The 20,745-nt window shown below is 42.9% G+C and overlaps 1 protein-coding gene across 1 annotated transcript in view; it reads right to left on the bottom strand.

Annotated features, from left to right (window-relative positions):
- Window positions 1-13,980: 13,980 nt before the first annotated feature.
- TMEM199 (transmembrane protein 199) overlaps window positions 13,981-20,745 on the bottom strand; it is a 24,233-nt gene continuing 17,468 nt past the window's right edge. The window contains exon 6 of the mRNA XM_056558729.1: window positions 13,981-17,379. Within this exon, the coding sequence (XP_056414704.1) occupies window positions 17,284-17,379 (96 nt within the window). The 3' untranslated portion in view covers window positions 13,981-17,283. The remainder of the gene's footprint in view (window positions 17,380-20,745) is intronic.

Below are 20,745 nucleotides of genomic sequence, written 5' to 3'. Positions count from 1 at the left end.
ACACCCCTCTGTCACCCATGTACACCCATCTGTCACCCATGTACGCTCCTCTACACCCATCTGTCACCCATGTACGCTCCTCTATACCCCTGTCACCCATGTACGTTCCCCTACACCCCTCTGAACGCTCCTCTACACCCCTCTGTCACCCATGTACGCTCCTCTACACCCCTCTGTACACTCCTCTAAACCCCTCTGTCACCCATGTCCACCCCTCTGTCACCCATGTCCACTCTTCTACACCCCTCTGTCACCCATGTAAAAAAAAAAAAGAAAAAAAAGTTTGGCGCCTAATAGATTTGTTTTGCAGGTTTAAAGGTGAAGAATTGTGTGTGGAAGAAATCGTGATGATGGCCCAGACCAGATGGAGAAGAGAAGGCAACGATGCAAATTAGAGAAGACGTCATTGGTGAGTTGCACTTTAAACTACATAAATAGATATAGTGCATTGCGTTTTTTACCATTTTTCCTATTTTTTTTTTTCTTGCTTGTCAACCTCGGTAGCGGTGCCCCGAGGAAATTTTTTTTTTAAGAGGTGTGCCCCGACCCGAAAAAGGTTGGGAAACACTGGCCTAGACAGTGAAAGATCCCTCCTGCCTACATGGGCAGTCTTAACACTCAGGCAGCTGGGGCAGCAATGGAGAGCTTGTAGGGCTGCAATGGATGCCATTTTGAGTGTAAACTAACAGATGCACTGATACTCTATAGCATACACACATACAGATACAGACAAGTGTGGTGTTGTCTAAATAGACTCTTCTGCCCGGGCAATGACCAAGTGTGTTTTGAAATGAATGGGAATTAAAACCTGCAACCTTTCTTGAGTTTAAAGGGGTACTCCGGTGCTCCAGCGTTCTGAACATTTTGTTCAGAACACTCTGAGTCGGAGGGCGTGATCGTGACGTCACACCACGCCCCCTCCATTCATGTCTACCGACACCCCCCCTCCCATAGACATGAATGGAGGGGGCGTGGCGTGAAGTCCCAAGGGGCATGGCCATGACCACTGCCGCAGGAACCTGGTGTTTGTTTAAAAAACCAGGTGCTGCGGGAGAATGTGGGGGCCCAAGCAGCAGGACCCCCGAGATGAGACATCATATCCCCTATCGCTTACAGAGGGGATAAGATGTCTAGCAGTGGAGTACCCCTTTAAGGTTTGACAGTGAGCTCATGAATATGCAAATAGAGACATCAGCCAGCCCCAAGCTAATGACGTAGTTATTTTATGCCTTCAAAATTTCTGCTAAATATAGCAACTTTCATCAAACCTTGCAACTTTATCATACTTGTTTTTCTTTTCTGTATTTTTTTTTTTTTTTTTAGATGTCCCTTTAATAAAATGTAAAAACTTGTAGGAGTTGTGCTATCCTCTGCTCTGCAGTGGGGGCACTCTTTGGGGAAAACATGCAGCTCCTTATGGGGAAGATTTATTAAAACCTCTGCAGAGGAAATGTTGACCTGTTGCCCCTAGCAACCAATTAGACTGTTTCTTTTATTTTTCAAAGGCCTTTTAGAACTGGTCGGCATTTCCTTTGCACAGGTTTTGATAAATCCCACCGAATGCTGTGGTCCTGTGTGAGGCAGATGTCTTCCTTTATGACTTTGCAATATGTAATGGACCTCAAACTCCCAAGCACAGTGAATGAAACAAAAAAAAATTTGCAAAAGAAAAGCACACAACACATTGTAATCAGGTGTCAAATAGTCACAATTTTATTTAAAAAGACATGACACTGAAAATAACAAACCCTCGCCTCACGAAGAATCACCCTCCAGCACAGATGAGGAAAAACCTTCTCTGTGGAGAGGAGAGAAACTGTGAGGGAGCCATTACTGGAGAGTTGCCCTTCCCTTGGGCTTACTGGGTAATGCAAATATTTAATGTAGCACAGTTTAACCCCTTAAAGGACAACTGCAGTGGTACACATTTATATATGCCCGTGCCCGGGCCTCAAAAATAAACTCATACATACCTTCCTACGTGCCCCCGTTGGTCTGGCACAGGCCTCACGGTTCGGCAGTACTGACGTCATTCCACGGGGACGCCGCAGAGCCGTCGGCGTATCACCAGCCGTAGCAATGTCCCGCTCCGGCCTGTGATAGGCTGAGCCCACTGTCATGTAAGAAGCCGGCCAGAGCTCCTTACATGACATTGGGCTTAGCCCATCACCAGCCGGGGCGGGACATCGCTGCGGCCGGTGATACGCCGACAGCTCTGCGGCGTCCCCGTCCACAGGAAGTGGAATGACGTCAGCACTGCCGGACCGTAAGGCCTGTGCCGGACCAACGGGGGCTCGTAGTGAATTTTTTTTTTTCATTTTCCCAACTTTAACAAAAATTTTCAAACACCTGTAGGGTGTTAACCCATTCCCGACCTATGACATACCTGTACGTCATGGATGGCAAGGTGTTCCCGACCCATGACATACGTCATGAACATTTTTGCACCCCGCAGCGCCCGGAAAGATGGTGGGTATCACTGATAGCCAGCCATCTTACCATGCGACCACGGGGGTTTCATCCCCCACCCCCCCCCAGCGATCGCTGCTATCAGCTGGTCAAATCTGACTAGCTGATAGTAGCGCGGTGTGTGAGTCCGGATCACGGGGATCGGGACACACACCGCTCTGCTAAGTGTCCCTGACCCGTTCCACCGGCGTCACTTACCCGGCCATGCGGTGTCCCGAGCGGTCCCGGCGCGAGCGACGTCCTCCATGCGGTCCCGGCGGCGCTGCGTCCCGGAGGTGAGTTTCCGGCAGCAGTGCGGCATCTTCATTGGCAGCAGTGAGATCGCCGTAAAGCGATCTCACTGCTGCCTCTGGGAGTTTCAAAACTGCAACTCCCAGCATGCCCAGACAGCCTTTGGCTTTCTGGGCATGCTGGGACTTGTAGTTTTGCAACATCTGGAGGTCCTCAGTTTGGAGACCACTGTATAATGGTCTCCAATCTGTGCTCTTCCAGATGTTGCAAAACTACAAATCTCAGCATGCTCAGTCTGTCCAGGCATGCTGGGAGTTGTAGTTCTCTAACATCTGGAAGAGCACAGATTGGAGACCATTATACAGTGGTCTCCAAACTGTGGACCTCCAGATGTTGCAAAACTACAACTCCCAGCATGCCCAGACTGCCCAAGCATGCTGGAAGTTGTAGTTCGGCAACATCTGATCCTTCAGATATTGCCGAACTACAACTTCCAGCATGCCTGGGCAGTCTGGGCATGCTGGGAGTTGTAGTTTTGCAACAACTGGAGGCACACTAGTTGGGAAACATTGTCCGTTTCCTACCTCAGTGCCTCCAGCTGTTGCAATTGTTGCAAAACTATAACTCCCAGCATGCACTGACAGACCATGCATGCTGGGAGTTGTAGTTTTGCAACAGCTGGAGGCACACTGGTTTGGGAACACTAAGTTTGGTTGCAAAACACTTGAAAGTTTATTACTTAACTTAGTGTTTCCAAACCAGTGTGCCTCCAGCTGTTGCAAAACTACAACTCCCAGCATGCACGGACAGCCAAAGGGCATGCTCGGAGTTTGCAACAGCTGGATGTTTTCCCCCTCCCCCCAATGTGAATGTACAGGGTACACTCACATGGGCGGAGGTTTACAGTGAGTGCTGCAAGTTTGAGATGGCGCAAATTTTGCGCTGCAGCTCAAACTTCCAGCGGCAAACTTGCTGTGAACCTCTGCCCATGTGACTGTACCCTAAAAACACTACACTACACTAACACTAACCTAAAATAAAAAGTAAAAAACACTACATATACACATATCCCTACACAGCCCCCCCTCCCCAAAAAAATGAAAAACGTCTGGTGCGCTACTGTTTCCAAAACGGAGCCTCCAGCTGTTGCAAAATAATAACTCCCAGTATTGCCGGACAGCCATTGACTGTCCAGGCATGCTGGGAGTTTTGCAACAGCTGGAGGCACCCTGTTTGGGAATCATTGGCATAGAATACCCCTATGTCCACCCCTATGCAAATCCCTAATTCAGGCCTCAAATGCGCATGGCGCTCTCTCACTTTGGAGCCCTGTCGTATTTCAGGGCAACAGTTTTGGGACACATATGGGGTATCGCCGTACTCGGGAGAAATTGCCTTACAAATTTTGGGGGGCTTTTTCTTCTTTAACCCCTTATGAAAAGGTGAAGTTGGGGTCTACACCAGCAAGTTAGTGTAAAAAAATAAATTTTTTACACTGACATGCTGGTGTTGCCCTATACTTTTTATTTTCACAAGAGGTAAAAGGGAAAAAAGACCCTCTAAATTTGTAATGCAATTTCTCCCGACTACGGAGATACCCCATATGTGGGCGCAAAGTGCTCTGGGGGCGCACAAAAAGGGCCAGAAGGGAGAGTGCCCCATGTACATTTGAGGCGATTTGCACAGGGGTGGCTGATTGTTACAGCAGTTCTGACAAACGCAAAACAATAAATATCCATATGTGACCCCATTTTGGAAACTACACCCCTCACGGAATGTAATAAGGGGTGCAGTGAGCATTTACACCCCACTGGCGTATGACAGATTTTTGGAACAGTGGTCTGTGAAAATGAAAAATAAAATTTTTGATTTGCACAGTCCACTGTTTCAAATATCTGTCAAACACCAGTGGGGTGTAAATGCTCACTGCACCCCTTATTAAATTCCATGAGGGGTATAGTTTCCAAAATGGGGTCACATGTGGGGGGGTCCACTGTTCTGGCACCATAGGGGCTTCCTAAATGGGACATGCCCCCCAAAAACCCCTTCAGAAAAACTCACTCTCCAAAATCCCATTGTCGCTTCTTCCCTTCTGAGCCCTCTACTGCGCCCGCCGAACACTTTACATACGCATATGAGGTATTTCCTTACTCGAGAGAAATTGGGTTACAAATTTTAGGGTGATTTCTCTCCTTTTACCCCTTGTAAAAATTCAAAAATTGGGTCTACAAGTAAATGCGAGTGTAAAAAATGAAGATTTAGAATTTTCTCCTTCACTTTGCTGCTATTCCTGTGAAACACCTAAAGGGTTAAAACACTTACTGAATGTCATTTTGAATACTTTGGGGGGTGCAGTTTTTATAATGGTGTCATTTATGGGGTATTTCTAATATGAAGACCCTTAAAATCCACTTCCAACCTGAACTGGGCCCTGAAAAATTACGATTTTGAAAATCTTGAGAAAAATTGGAAAATTGCTGCGGAACTTTGAAGCCCTCTGGTGTCCTCCAAAAGTAAAAACTTGTCAATTTTTTTATGCAAACACAAAGTAAACATATTGTATATGTGAATCAATATGTAATTTATTTGGAATATCCTTTCAAGCAGAGACTTTCAAAGTTAAAAAATGCTAAATTTTCGAAATTTTCATGAAATTTTTAGATTTTTTACCAAGAAAGGATGCAAATATCAGTGAAATTTTACCAATAACATAATATGTCACGAAAAAACATTCTCGGAATCAGAATGATAAGTAAAAGCATTCCAGAGTTATTAATGTTTAAAGTGACAGTGGTCAGATTTTCAAAAAATGCCCAGGTCATGAAGGTGAAAATGGGCTGGGTCATGAAGGGGTTAAAGGGGTTATCCAGGAAAAAAACTTTTTTTATATACATCAACTGGCTCCAGAAAGTTAAACAGATTTGTAAATCACTTCTTTTAAACAATCTTAATCCTTTCAGTACTTATGAGCTTCTGAAGTTAAAGTTGTTCTTTTCTGTCTAAGTGCTCTCTGATAACACGTGTCTCGGGAACCTCCAAGTTTAGAAGCAAATCCTCATAGCAAACCTCTTCTAAACTGGGCGGTTCCCGAGACAAGTGTCATCAGAGAGCACTTAGACAGAAAAGAACAACCTTAACTTCAGAAGCTCATAAGTACTGAAAGGATTAAGATTTTTTAATAGAAGTAATTTACAAATCTGTTTAACTTTCTGGAGCCAGTTGATATATAAAAAAAAGTTTTTTCCTGGATAACCCCTTTAAGGCTCACTATACTCCTTGTTACCGTATATACTCGAGTATAAGCCGACCTGAATATAAGCAGAGGCCCCCAATTTCACCCCAAAAACCCAGGAAAAGTTATTTACTCGACTATAAGCCTAGGGTGGGAAATACATCATCCCCCTATGTCATCATCCAGACCCCCATCATCATCCCCCCCCTTTCATCATCACCGCCTGTCAATCACTTCATCAGTGGTCTTCAACCTGCGGACCTCCAGATGCTGCAAAACTACAACTCCCAGCATGCCTGGACAGCCATCAGGCATGCTGTGAGTTGTTTTGAAACCTCTGGAGGTCCGCAGGTTGAAGACCACTGCGGCCTTCATCATCATCCAGACCCCCCCCCCCCTTTAGTTTTCTAGTCACCTCCCCTCAGTGGGAAGGAAGGGTGAGCCGGTCCGGGCCATCTATGCTGCAGGGACCGTCCAGTGGGGAGGGTTAGTCGTTCCGGGCTGTCCTTTTTCACCGAGGGGGCCCTCTTCTCTGCTCCGGGCCCGGACTAGTGACGTTGCCTTGACGACGACGCACAGGGACGTTCACGCGTCATCGGCTGTCCGGGCATGCTGGGAGTTGTAGTTCTGCAACATCTGGAGGCCCGCAGGTTGAAGACCACGGAGAAGGGATTGACAGGTGAAGAGTTCACTCGAGTATAAGCCGAGGGGGGCGTTTTCACCAAGAAAAATCGTGCTGAAAAACTCTTATACTCGAGTATATACGGTACGTTCCGTGAGAGGTGTAGTTTCCAAAATGGGGGTCACACGGAGATTTCTTTTTTTTGCGTTTATATCAGAACTGCTGTAAAATCAACCACTTCTGTGCAAATCACCAATTTAGGCATCAAAAGTACATAGTGCGCTCCTGAGCCCTGTTGTGCGCCTGCAGAGCATTTTAATTTTTTTTTTCCTTTTACCTCTTGTGAAAATAAAAAAGTATCGGGCAACACCAGCCTGTTAAGTGTAAAAAAAAATTACACTAACAGGCTGGTGTAGACCCCAACTTTTCATAAGCGGTAAAAGGAGAAAAAGCCCCCCATAATATGTAGTGCCATTGCTCCAGAGTACGGAAATATCCCATATGTGGCCATAAACCATTTCCTTGAAATACAACAGGGCTCCGAAGTGAGAGCGCGCCAAGCGCATTTGAGGACTAAATTAGGGATTGCATAGGGGTGGATATAGGGGTATTCTATGCCAGTGATTCCCAAGCAGGGTGCCTCCAGCTGTTGCTAAACTCCCAGCATGCCTGGACAGTCAGTTTTGGAAACACTGCCATACGATACGTTTTCATTTTTATTGGAAGGGACAGTGTAAGGGGGTGTATATGGAGTGTTTTACCCTTTATTAGGTGTTGGTGTAGTGTAGTGTTTCTAGGTATAAATAGCAGTAGTCATCCCGGTGCGGTGCCCGCCGGCAGGGACCAAAACTCCCACGGGCGTACAGGTAAGCCCTTGGTCCTTAAGTACCTGGGCGTCAGGGCGTACTTGTATGCCTGAGGTCCCTAAGTGGTTAAGAATTTGCAAATGTTATCCAATTCACAGAAAACACATTGGGAGAGCAATCTGGCCATGATATCTGTCACCATATTGATATACAGATCCACTCCCAAGTAGGTGGACACAGGGTTAAAGAGAATCTGACAGCTGTTCACTTGCACAAATCTCAATATAATAGGTTGTAGCGCAGGTGAAGAGCTTTAAAATGAGGGGTCACTTACTGTTTTTGGTGGCATGAGTGCAGAGTTCTGTCCTTTCATGCTGTTATTCATATTGAGCTCCTGTGCGCAATGGAGGTGGGGAGCTGGCAGGGGTTGTTTTGCTCATCACAGGCCGAGGAGTGAAATGATGAGGCAGTGGAGCTGGGTGAACCGCCTCCATTGTATGCTGGAGCGCAACATGAATAACAGTATGAACAAAGTCTAGTAAGTGAGAGTGGGCTTGCACTCCTCTGTGCTCTCCCCTGTTTCATAGAACAGGAGAGAGCAGAGGAGTGCCGTCAGACGGGAGAGAGCACAGAGGAGTACTAGCCCACTGGACTTTGTCCATGCCTGTGCTTCAGCTTGGAAAAAGCCATGAATTTATAAGCCATGATTTCTATAAAAAGGGAATAACATTTTCTTATGAAGTATATTAGGAAGGTTAATGTTTTGCCAAGATGTTCAATGTTTTTTTTAATCTGACAGTGCCCATTTAACCCCTTAAGGACCAAGCCCATTTTGACCTTAAGGACCAAGCCAATTTTATTTTTGCATTTTCGTTTTTTTCCTGCTCGTCTTCTAAAAATCATAACTCTTATATTTTCATCCACAGACTAGTATGAGGGCTTGTTTTTTGCACTACCAGTTGTCCTGCGTAATTACATCATTTACGTTATTTACCATAAAATGTATGGCACAAACAAAAAATACTATTTGTGGGGGAAAATTAAAAAGAAAACCGCAATTTAGCAAATTTTGGAAGGTTTAGTTTTAATGTCATACAATTTACAGTAAAAATGTTTTCTTTATTCTGTGGGTCAATACGATTAAAATGATGCCCATGATTATATACTTTTCTATTTTTATTGCACTAAAAGAAAAACGATAACTTTTTAACCAAATTAGTATGTTTAAAATCCTTCTAATTTTGATGATCTATAACTTTTTCATTTTTCCGTATAAGCGGCGGTATGAGGGCTAATTTTTTGCGCCATGATCTATACTTTATTGATACCACATTTGTTTATATGAAACTTTTATACTTTTTTTTTTTAATAAAATGTGAAAAAAAAATTTATGTTCACGCTAGAGATGAGTGAACTTACAGTAATTCGATTTGCCACAAACTTCTCGGCTCGGCAGTTGATGACTTATCCTGCATAAATTAGTTCAGCTTTCAGGTGGTCCGATGGGCTGGAAAAGGTGGATACAGTCCTAAGAGACTCTCTCCTAGGACTGTATCCCACCTTCTCCAGCCCACCGGAGCACAGGAAAGCTGAACTAATTTATGCAGGAAAAGTCAGCAACTGCCGAGCCGCGAGGTTCGTGACGAATCGAATCACTGTTAGCTCATCTCTAGTTCATGCCATTCACCGTACGGGATCAATAACATTATATTTTAATGGTTTCAGACATTTACGCATGCGGCGATTAAAAAAGATAAAAAAAAAAAAAAATGTTTACACTTCATGAGGGTAAAATGCTGGATGTTCAGATCCCCGTGGCAATGCTGCGGGCAATCCAATCACCCATTTAAAGTACCGCACTGCCGCAGATGCAGTTATCTGTATTGATCACGGCATCTGAGGGGTTAATGGCGGACATCCGCACGATCACGGATGTCCACCATTACCGGCGGGTCCCTGGCTGCTGACAGCAGCCGGGACCTGCCGCGCATGACCGGTGCTCGCAGTCATGACGGAGCATATATGTACGCCATGGTGCGTTAAGTACCACGGCACCATGACGTACATTTACGTCCATAGTCGTTAAGGGGTTAAACACCTATAGATGTAAAAATTTATCTATGGAGAAACCCTTTTAAGAAGGAGACAGCAGAAGACAACTTAAGGAGTTACATTTCCAGGTGATTTTAGAGCCTGTCTACACTTATATTACTAAGTAATACCAAACACTTTTCAGAATCTTTGACTAAAAATTGTTTCACCATTATGTCTCCCAAAGAATAAAATATACAATAATAGTTCTGAAATCCACTAATCTAAACATAGTAAATCAAGGATCCTAGCCTTATAGTCTTACTATGAAAGATCAGACCTTTATATTGTGTATTACATTGGTTATAGACAATCTTCCTTTGTGATATCAGCTTATCTCTTATTTTAATTTTCGATAGTATTATATTTCAGTTGATTCTTGAAGAACTTTGCAATAAACATGCTATGAGCCACAATCCTGCAATGCCAGTGAATATCACAATCATCTGTAATACCAACTAATCTTCATGAACATTACTTTAATCCAGCCCCTAATTTCCAGATGATTGTGAGAGATGGGGTTGTGGATTTACTTACATTACCTAATCCCACCATAACTTTACAGAGCCAGGTTATAGCTGTACATAACACAAATAAAATATTAAGTGTCTTTTAGAAGGGGCTTAGCAGATATCAAAACATTAATCGACAATGTTAAACTCCTGCAGTCTGTCTCATGCGCGGGGTTTAGTTGCTATTTCACAAACTCATCACAGGCAGTAAGTAGGAAATACTTCACATCTATCTGAGCAAAAGAGGATACAACAAGCACATGACCAAGTTTATTATATGCATCTATGATCAACATCTCCCTAGGATTTATTAGAAATGTTGCTCACACAGGTTTGTCTGCAATATTTTTCATGCACCCCCCCCCCCCCACCCAAAAAATAAAAAAATAAAATGTAAGAATCATATTTTTTTATTGTAGGAATAATTTCTAGAAATTATATGGAAACTGATAAAATGTATTTATTGTTTTTAAATCCAGTAATAAGACTATAGGTATTAAGTTATAAAATATTCTGTAATATTAGATGACCATATAAAACTATATAGAGCCAAGATGCTTTCTCTTATGTACGAAGAGAAAATGTGATGAATGGTTTTACAAGTGAAGCTTTAGGGTCAGTTCACACGTGCATATTTTTTGCTGCTGCCCATTGACTTGACCTTAAATTGGCCACTTTTGCCTTGGCTTAGAGAAAGGGCTCTCAGCCCATACCCAGATTTACAAAGTACTTCCACGGATCTTCATAATAAAGGGGACCAACTTCATATAGATGCCTGCTTCCCCATGACTTCTTGCTCATGTACTAAGTCCTGGATGTAATAAGCTGCCCAGGAATCTGCAAGGGATTTACCACATTATGCTGCAAATCCACTCCTTTCCAAGCCCAAGAATTGCTGCAGTACTTGGCTATATCACCAGAACTATTGGCACATAAATTCCCATACTATGTGGCCAATTTCCACAGGCATGGTGCTAGGACTAATCGAAAATCTCTCTTCATAGATAGCAACGCATTTCCGAGCAGATTCTGGATTCATTCTTTTTCCAGAGAATAGAATTAGAATTTTCAATGCAGAGGTGTCCGCCACTGAAATTCTGCCACGAGCACGGTGCAGCAGAATCCCAGTGAATAGAATTGGAGTCTGCCGCAGCAGAATTTCCAATTTAAATTGTTCCCTCAGATTCCGCTCGGAAAGTCCTCCATTGATCGCTAGCACGCAGCGGTGCACACTTTGCAGGTGACAGACTCCATAGACTATAACTGAGCCCATCTCCGATTCAAATCGTTAACCCAACTATAGCTAGATACCTGTGGGGATCTCATGACTGACACATCGACTGATCATAAAACTTTTGACATGTCCTTTTTTTGTGACAGTTTTAAAAGCCAACAGGGACATGATAACTTGTGGCAGGAGTTGGTCTCAGCACCTGCTCTCCGCTTTGCTGGGAGATATGTGTCACTAAAAGCCGGTGGGGACCATCTCAATTACCCAATTCCTGGTGGCTTTAAAAAACCAGGATCTGCCAGAAATGCGCAAACATTTTTTAATAAATAATAGTTTGCTGTATTACCGAATGCTGACCATTTCCTGCTGCCCATGGTTTGCAGCTGGCAAGATCCTTTTGAAAACTTTAGTCTGGCACTATGGAATTTCTGGGTGGAATTGCACTCTAATTCTGCTCGGAAATTCTGGTGTAGCATAGTCCCATTGCTGTCAATATGATTCTGCTGCACAGTGCGAACGACAGAGCTTTCTGACACACACTTCTGCCAAGAATTAACTCTTGTCATTCTTTTGTGGGAATACTGAGGAATACACTGCAGGCTATGGGGACTGGCAATGTCTGTGTGGCCGTAGTGCCAACTGATTCAGTCAGCTCCTGGAATATTTCGACAGTGTGAACCCAGCCTTACTGTCATGTAAATAAAGTTTGATGGGTTGCACAGACATGTCAAAAATGTTGATTGGTTGGGGGTCTCAGTCCTGAAATGGTCTGAAAATCGTTAGATAAACGCCATGTGAAGCGAACAGCTGTGCACTTCACTAGGCTGGCCACCTAAGTCACAGGAGACCAGCTCCATTGTAAGCCTATATAATCATACACTCCCCCTGGCTAGACCTGACGATTGGAGAGGGTTCCAGAACAGAGAGCCCGACCATCTAAACGTATCACATACCTGTGCAACAGGTCAAAAATAGTTACTATAAAGTATGAAGTTATATATAGAAATATGCATCTTTGAATAACTAAGCAGATTTTTTTATTTAGAAGTCTGGAAAAAGTTGAATGAAAACCTTTGATCCCAAGAATTTATAGCTGCCTTAATGCTCAAAATGATTCTGGGCATAAAAGGAGGTACTCTACTGGTGTAGCAATGTGTCCCCTCAGTACACCAGGGTACTTTGGAGTTTGTTTTTTAAATTTATTCATTTTATTAAAGCAAAATAAGACAAATAAACAGAGGACAAACAAGAATAAAAGACCATATCCACTAAACAAAAATATCATACAGTGCGGTATAATGAGAAAACAAATAAACCAGTCGTATAGTTCTTATATGGTATCAAGCATACAATACACCAAGCTATAATAAACTAAAACTAAACTCTGCAACATTAAATTTTGCACCTAGAAAAAGGAGAAATATCTAAGCAGATAGTTAAGCCTAATAAATAGGATACTTACTAAAGGGGGAAATTCTATAGTGTTTTAAATTCAATCCACTTAGCCCAGACAACAGAAAACTAAGGCAGTCGGCCTCAGGCCGAGGCAAAGAAATGCTCCATGATACAATTAAAGTGTGTTTTGTTAATTAGGTGTTTAAGTACAGGTACCATTGTGCTTTTACACTTAGATGCAATAGCCGTTTTAGTAACAGTCCAAAAAATAGACAATAATAGTAACGTCTGGCAAGGGAATGTCCTCCAAACCTAGATGTATAAGTACAGTCTCTGGACCCCAAGGAATAGAGTAGCCTATTATCCTATCCAAAAAGTCATGTACTTTACTCCAGAATGACTGTATATTCTCGCATTCCCACCATACATGGAGAAGAGTACCCACTTTTGCGCCGCACCACCAACATTGTATGTGGCTGCCTGGAAAAATCCTAGCTAGTCTATAAGGAGTAAGGTACCCAAGGTACAATAGCTTTCTGGTTAGCTCTAGATGTGTGGCACTGCAAGAAACTTTAGCAGTTAAAGGAGTACTCCGGCTCTAAACATCTTATCCCCTATCAGAAGGATAGGGGATGTTAGATCGCGGGTATCCCGGCAATCTCTCCTGCAGCACCCCCGTTTTTCAGCTGCACAGAGGGAGGATCGTTCTGTGGCTGATGACGGGCGGTGCAGGGGACGAAGTATAGTGACGTCATGCCCCACCCCCTCAATGCAAGTCTATGGGAGGGGGCGTGACGCGGGATCCCCGTGATCTAACATCTTATCCCCTATCCTTTTGATAGGGGATAAGATGTTTAGCGCCCGAGTACCCCTTTAAGCTAAAAGTGTGGGTCCATTGTTGGTCTGAGAATGAGAGGCCCAAATCTCGTTCCCATGTACCTGGGAGGTTTTTGATGGATAAGGATGCTGGATATTTCAGACTTCCTAGCTCTAACAATCAAAAGAGAAACTATCAAATATGCCTGAAACATAAGCCAGCCAATACTCAGACATACAACTTGTTGCAGGACAGGATTGCTCCGTCTTGTCCCAATGGTACCAGTCTACCCTGGCATAAGGCTTGACAATTACAATTGTCCTGATGGAGATGATTGCCCCTACAATATTTCTTCAGCGAGCCACACACTGGGGGACCCCGAGGTGAAGCTGCAGCTTACGCCATTATTGCAAAATTGTTATTTCTGTATATTCCATACACGAGGCTGCATTATTATACAAATAAATTATTATGAATTGTAAAATATCAAAACAAATGTACAAGATAGCACAATATAAACTATGCACGAATAAACAGTTTGTGAAAGGACTTCCTAAATCAATGTAAAACATGGTAAAAGTCATCAATAGATATTTTATTAATAGTAAATAGAGAATATTACAGAATACAGGCAGAGGGGCTATATAAACACAGGTATTACTATAGAAATATTAAGCATTTGGACTGTTTGTTTAGTTTAGTCACTTTAAAACAGGGGTCTCAAACTCAAAATTATCTGGGGGCCACTGGAGGTTGAGGCTGGGCCGTATCAAGTATTCCACAAAAAGAGATTAAAAATTCAAAAATGTACAACTGATACAATCTTAATAACAGTTCTAAACATTAACGGTCCTTAAAAGGGGTACTCCACCCCTAGACATCTAGGATAAGATGTCTGATCGTGGGGGTCCCACCGCTGGGGACCCCCGCAATATAGCATGCAGCACCCACCCGTTTCTTTACCGGAAGCGCTGGAGGGTCTGAGTCCCGACGACGGGAACAGAAGTTTGTGACGTCACGCCCCATTCCCTCAATGCAAGTCTGTGGGAGGGGGCGTGACGGCCGTTTTGAAAAATCTCCCCTTATGTGCTTGTGCTCAGTCAGATGCACTTCTCCGTACGGGACAGCCACCTGCGCACTACTCCCCTTTCTCCTCTTCTCCTTTCGGCACTGCCAGCCAATCACGGATAAGGACGAGCGCTCTGCCTATCAGGGCAGTGAGACCAAATTCGCTCAACCCTTATAGGAAATTTCTGTGGGTGGAATGAGCGCTCAGCCTATCAGGACTGAGCGAATAGGGTCTTATTGTCCTGATAGGAAATTTCTGTGGAACGAGCACTCAGCCTATCAGGACAATGAGACAAATATTCGCTCAGCCCTGCAGTGCTCGCAGTGCACTCAAGTTAGGGAGCGGGTGCCGCGAGTTTGAGACCCCTGCTTTAAAAATATAAAGCGAATAAAAAAAAATAAAAAATCTAAACAGAAATAAGATACAAATCTCATAGAAAAAGGGTAACATATTTAAGCAATAAATCTCAAAACAGTGGTAAGAAATTGTTCTTCAGATCCAAAAATACTCTGCTCATAAAAATAAAAAGGGAACACTAAAGAATACAATGTAACTCCAAGTCAGTCACACTTCTGTGAAATCACTGTCCCCTCAGGAAACAACAATGATTGACAATCAATTTCACATGCTGTTGTGCAAATTGCTGATGTCAGCCATTACCGGTGGGTCCGCGGCTGCTGACGGCCACTGGGACGCGCCGGGAATGAAGCCATCGCGGCTCCTGTGCTCGTGTCACAGCCCCGTTAATGTACGGCACTGTGCGCTAAGTGATGCTATGAAGCGCCGTATATTTACAGCACATGTCCTTAAGGGGGTTAAAGGAGCATCACATGCTTGAAACAATCTTATTTTTCCACAATTTTGAAAGGGTGCCAATAATTTTGTGTAGACCATTTTTGGAGTTTGATGTGACATTATGTCCAATTTTTTCCCCTCCTTTTTTAGTTTAGTTCCAATACAAACAAAGGGAATAAACATGTGTATAGCAAGACATGTGTTACTGCAATCCTCTTCTGTGAGAAATACTTCATTTTCTTGAAAAATTTCAGGGGTGCCAACATTTATGGCCATGACTGTATATGTAGCCATGTCAGAAGTAAATAGAAAAAAGTTTGAACATACATTGGGCCAAACATTAAAGACTATACCCTATATAAAAGAACACAAGTCAACAAAGCAAGGTCTGTACAGACAGTACACTAATAAGGACTGCTGGGAGATTTGTGCTCCGTAGGTAGAATTGTAAAAGGAGCTCTGTAGGAGAAAATGCTGTAAGAGACTATAACTTAAGAAAAGTGCAAGATAAATTACTGTAAATATGAAATGGTGGTCAAGATTTTTTTAATGCTGAGTTTACAATTGCATCATCAGTTCCAGTTTTCTGTTTGATCATAGAAGCTGAAATAAAATGGTGGCTTGTCGGATCCCACTAACTTATAAGGGGTCTGTCAGGTTCGGAGTGATATCCATCCTTTTAATGGGAAAACCAGTAGTAAATGTGGTACTGTTTTTTTTCAGATATATCATAAAATCTGTAAAGCAGATGTGAACAAAGCCTTAAAACGCTACAGATTTTATCCATATCAACGAGAGCTTTATATGCTCATTCCAGCCACACTGTTAAAGCACGAGCTGCACACACTACCAGAGTGGTGAACTTTTAAGACAACAGCAGAGTTTTTCTTTCGGTATATAAATAGAATCCATATGCCTGGGTATGTAACATTCATAAATATAGCAGCTTATTGGGCAAGACACTTGGGGTGTCCACCATGAGTGCATTTTAACATAGTGCATTTAATTAGGTGTTTTCCATATAATCATAAGACTCACATACAGATATCTCTATTTGATCAAGGAAATTTACACAGAAACAGCAGAAAACACAGATATACAGTTGAAAACATTAGACAGGAGGCAAAGGTTTCTGGATTTTGTAGTTCAGCAATTTTAAAGCAACAGTTTATCAATCCAGAATACCATTTAGTTTCCACAGAAATAAAACCAGTGACTTTGGTCTCAGCCTGTTCTTGGCCTTTATTTAGTAGTTTGTAAGTAGCTGAGGCTTGTGATGAGAGCTCTACACTCTCTTGAAATGCCAAATACACAGAGGACAACCTCAATGGTGGATTCTGTGCTCACCGCCTTGAACCAAAAACAACGTCTGTTCATGTCAGCAGTCATTTCCTTTACCATCTGTAAGGCCATACATGTACCTTAGATTTCTCACAACTGACCCTCACAATGAGGTTGTGTGTACTGGGAACTTCACACCACCCTCCACTAAATGGAGTAAATCCATCTGCTATGGTGTTTTGCACTCACATGCTACCAATGCCTTTATAGAGAGGTTTGCCTATACAAACCACAATTTATCCAATCAAATGAATGATGCAACACATCTAAATGCACTGCGAAATTGGTTTTACACTTCTTCATAGGTTGTGACATTAAGCCAAGTGTACATCACCATTGTCTTTAATATATGGGCCCAGCGTTCTGCAGGTTTCTAGCTACCAACATGCAAGCTTGAGAAGGGGCGGGGGGGGGGGGGGGGACTAGATTTTAGTATATTAATCGTGAAGGTGGCCTAATAGCAGCTGTACACCACAGTAGATAAGTCAACCAACAATGAACAGTAAAAACAGATTTACTTATCCTTAAAAATAAAATCTTGTTTAGCCAACTGTACAGTTCTCCATGTTTTATGGGAAAAGAAGCAGTAGTCATGGAATAAAGCATGGTTACAGCAGAGTACATCTGTTGAAGTCACACAAAGTCGGGGAGGGTGGCAGTTCAAAACGTATACTATAGTTCTCCAAGTTGTCCCTCCATGGTCCGAACCAGAACATATAGCTCTGCCAATCCCACAAAAGAAGCCACAATCACCGAGGATAGGACCCGCTACAAGACAGAAGAGAAAAGTTTACTCAGTAACATCTTCCAATTAACTTGCAGTTGCTAAACCAAAAATAATTATGTAAATTTGGTAACATTAAAGGGGTACTCTGATGGAAAAAAAATGTGTTCAAATCAATTGGAGACAGATATTACTTGTGTAGTTCTTTCCAGTCAGACAGAGATGTCATCAGAGAGCACTGTGGTCAGTGTCAGGAACTGTTCAAAGCAGATGAGGTTTGCTATGGGAATTTGCTCCTGCTCTGGACAGTTCCTGACATGGACAGAGGTGGCAGCAGAGAGCACTGCTTTTTCAATTTTTTGAGTCTGTTTAACTTTCTGGCACCAGTTGATTTAAAAACCATTAGTTTTCTACCGGAGTACCCCTTTAATGCACAAGTCCATGAAAAAAGCACAAGTGACCCATGTAACAGATACAATATGCCATGTAACACTGGAGTATACTTCTGTGGGATGCCCCTTTAGCTCCAGTCTGTACCTAACATTCAGACACCTTGGAGTGTAGTCTGCTAACAGACCCCTGTGGTAGTCACCAACAAAAGATCAGACAGGAGTTCTCAAATTGTGAAAAACAAGTTCTTCCTTTAATGTGTTTTTGGGTCCAAAATTCAGCGCCAACTAATTTACTAATACATCTTGATAGCGGTCAGAGCTCTGTTAAACCCTTTCTGCATGCTAATATACATGTGCATGAGGAATGTGGAGACAGATTAGGTTCAGGAGATGAGCCTGTTCTATATGCTGTGGATGCTGGTTGTAAAAGTTCTTCTCAAAAAATTTGCATATTGTGCTAAAGTTCATTATTTTCCATAATGTAATGATAATTAAACTTTCATATATTTTAGATTCATTGCACACCAACTGAAATATTTCAGGTCTTTTATTGTTTTAATACTGATGATTTTGGCATACAGCTCATGAAAACCCAAAATTCTTATCTCAAAAAATTTGCATATCATGAAAAGTTTCTCTAAACGAGCTATTAACCTAATCATCTGAATCAACTAATTAACTCTAAACACCTGCAAAAGATTCCTGAGGCTTTTAAAAACTCCCAGCCTGGTTCATTACTCTAAACCGCAATCATGGGTAAGACTGCCGACCTGACTGCTGTCCAGAAGGCCATCATTGACACCCTCAAGCAAGAGGGTAAGACACAGAAAGACATTTCTGAACAAATAGGCTGTTCCCAGAGTGCTGTATCAAGGCACCTCAATGGGAAGTCTGTGGGAAGGAAAAAATGTGGCAGAAAACGCTCCACAACGAGAAGAGGTGACCGGACCCTGAGGAAGATTGTGGAGAAGGACCGATTCCAGACCTTGGGGGACCTGCAGAAGCAGTGGACTGAGTCTGGAGTAGAAACATCCAGAGCCAGCGTGCACAGGCGTGTGCAGAAAATGGGCTACAGGTGCCGCCTTCGCCAGGTCAAGCCACTTTTGAACCAGAAACAGTGGCAGAAGCGCCTGACCTGGGCTACAGAGAAGCAGCACTGGACTGTTGTTCAGTGGTCCAAAGTACTTTATTCGGTTGAAAGCAAATTTTGCATGTCATTTGGAAATCAAGGTGCCAAAGTCAAAAGGAAGACTGGGGAGAAGGAAATGCCGAAATGCCTGAAGTCCAGCGTCAAGTACCCACAGTCAGTGATGGTCTGGGGTGCCATGTCAGCTGCTGGTGTTGGTCCACTGTGTTTTATCAAGGGCAGGGTCAATGCAGCTGCTATCAGGAGATTATGGAGCACTTCATGCTTCCATCTGCTGAAAAGCTTTATGGAGATGAAGATTTCATTTTTCAGCATCACCTGGCACCTGCTCACAGTGCCAAAACCACTGGTAAATGGTTTACTGACCATGGTATTACTGTGCTCAATTGGCCTGCCAACTCTCCTGACCTGAACCCCATAGAGAATCTGTGGGATATTGTGAAGAGAAAGTTGAGAGACGCAAGGCCCAACACTCTGGATGAGCTTAAGGCCGCTATCGAAGCATCCTGGGCCTCCATAACACCTCAGCAGTGCCACAGGCTGATTGCCTCCATGCCACACCGCATTGAAGCAGTCATTTCTGCAAAAGGATTCCCGACCAAGTATTGAGTGCATAACTGAACATAATTATTTGAAGGTTTACTTTTTTTGTATTAAAAACACTTTATTGGTCGGATGAAATATACTAATTTTTAGAGATAGGAATTTTGGGTTTTCATGAGCTGTATGCCAAAATCATCAGTATTAAAACAATAAAAGACCTGAAATATTTCACCTGGTGTGCAATGAATCTAAAATATATGAAAGTTTAATTTTTATCATTACATTATGGAAAATAATGAACTTTAGCACAATATGCTAATTTTTTTTAGAAGAACCTGTATATGAAGGCAAACAGAAATCACATTTTAATAGTGACATCTAGTTGGTTGTTTGACAGGTGATAGCACCCCTGCATTGCACTGCAACCTCCTCCCTCCCAGACCAGTCTGAGAAACATCCTGCACTCTGGGTGTCAATAAAGCCGGCGAGGAAGGAAGGCATGGTGAGCATGACTAAAAGTCACTGGGGCGAGACTTCTCTCTTTCCCTACACAGGGTTTGATAGATCTCCCCCAGTCTACTCCACCATGACTAGTTAGCAACACTTTGCATATGGAGATGTTCTCACTGTTTGTGGCAAAGCACAGAAAATAATACAGAAAAGAGGGCATACTCCCTAGTACAAGGGCAAGTAGTGAAAAAAAAAAAAACTATTCCCACCATGATGTAGATCAGCCATAATGCTAAATGACACAATCAAAATACTGTTAAGCAGCCACTCTCACACCCAGTATTCATAAGGAGGGGGGGGGGGGGGGGGGGGAGAATAGTCGCTAAGTATTAGACTTGCGCATAGATAAGGCGTACGGAGGGTGCCAGTTATGATAATGTGTAGTGCACCTTGTGGGCTCACAGCATATTAGTAACGTCCATACTATTCGATCAGGCGGGCTGCCCAGCATCTTATATGTGCAACCCATAAGGCAATGGCACCCTGGGCTCCCCCAGCATTACAAGGCCAGACTACATCATGAAAACCATTCTAAACATGGTTATCATTTGATATTTTGTCCAAAACATGCAAGATCGCAACCTGCTTAAGGGATAATTAGTTGTTATGCATCAGTATTTGCACCTGTGCGACCTCTCCCAAAAAGCATTGTGGCTGATCTACATTATGGTGGAATAAGTTTTTTTTCTTCCCTTGTACCAGTTACTAGTGAGTATGGCCTCTTTTCTGTAATTTAAACAATTTTGCCACTGACAGAAAACAGTAGATGCACCTTTCAAGTACTAGGGCCAGTGTGTGAGGTACAAGAAACCTGTCAT

This window comes from Hyla sarda, chromosome 2, assembly GCF_029499605.1.
Source record: "Hyla sarda isolate aHylSar1 chromosome 2, aHylSar1.hap1, whole genome shotgun sequence".
Taxonomy (NCBI): domain Eukaryota; kingdom Metazoa; phylum Chordata; class Amphibia; order Anura; family Hylidae; genus Hyla; species Hyla sarda.
The sequence above is the reverse complement of the archived record's forward strand: the minus strand, read 5'-3'. Positions and strand labels throughout refer to the sequence as shown.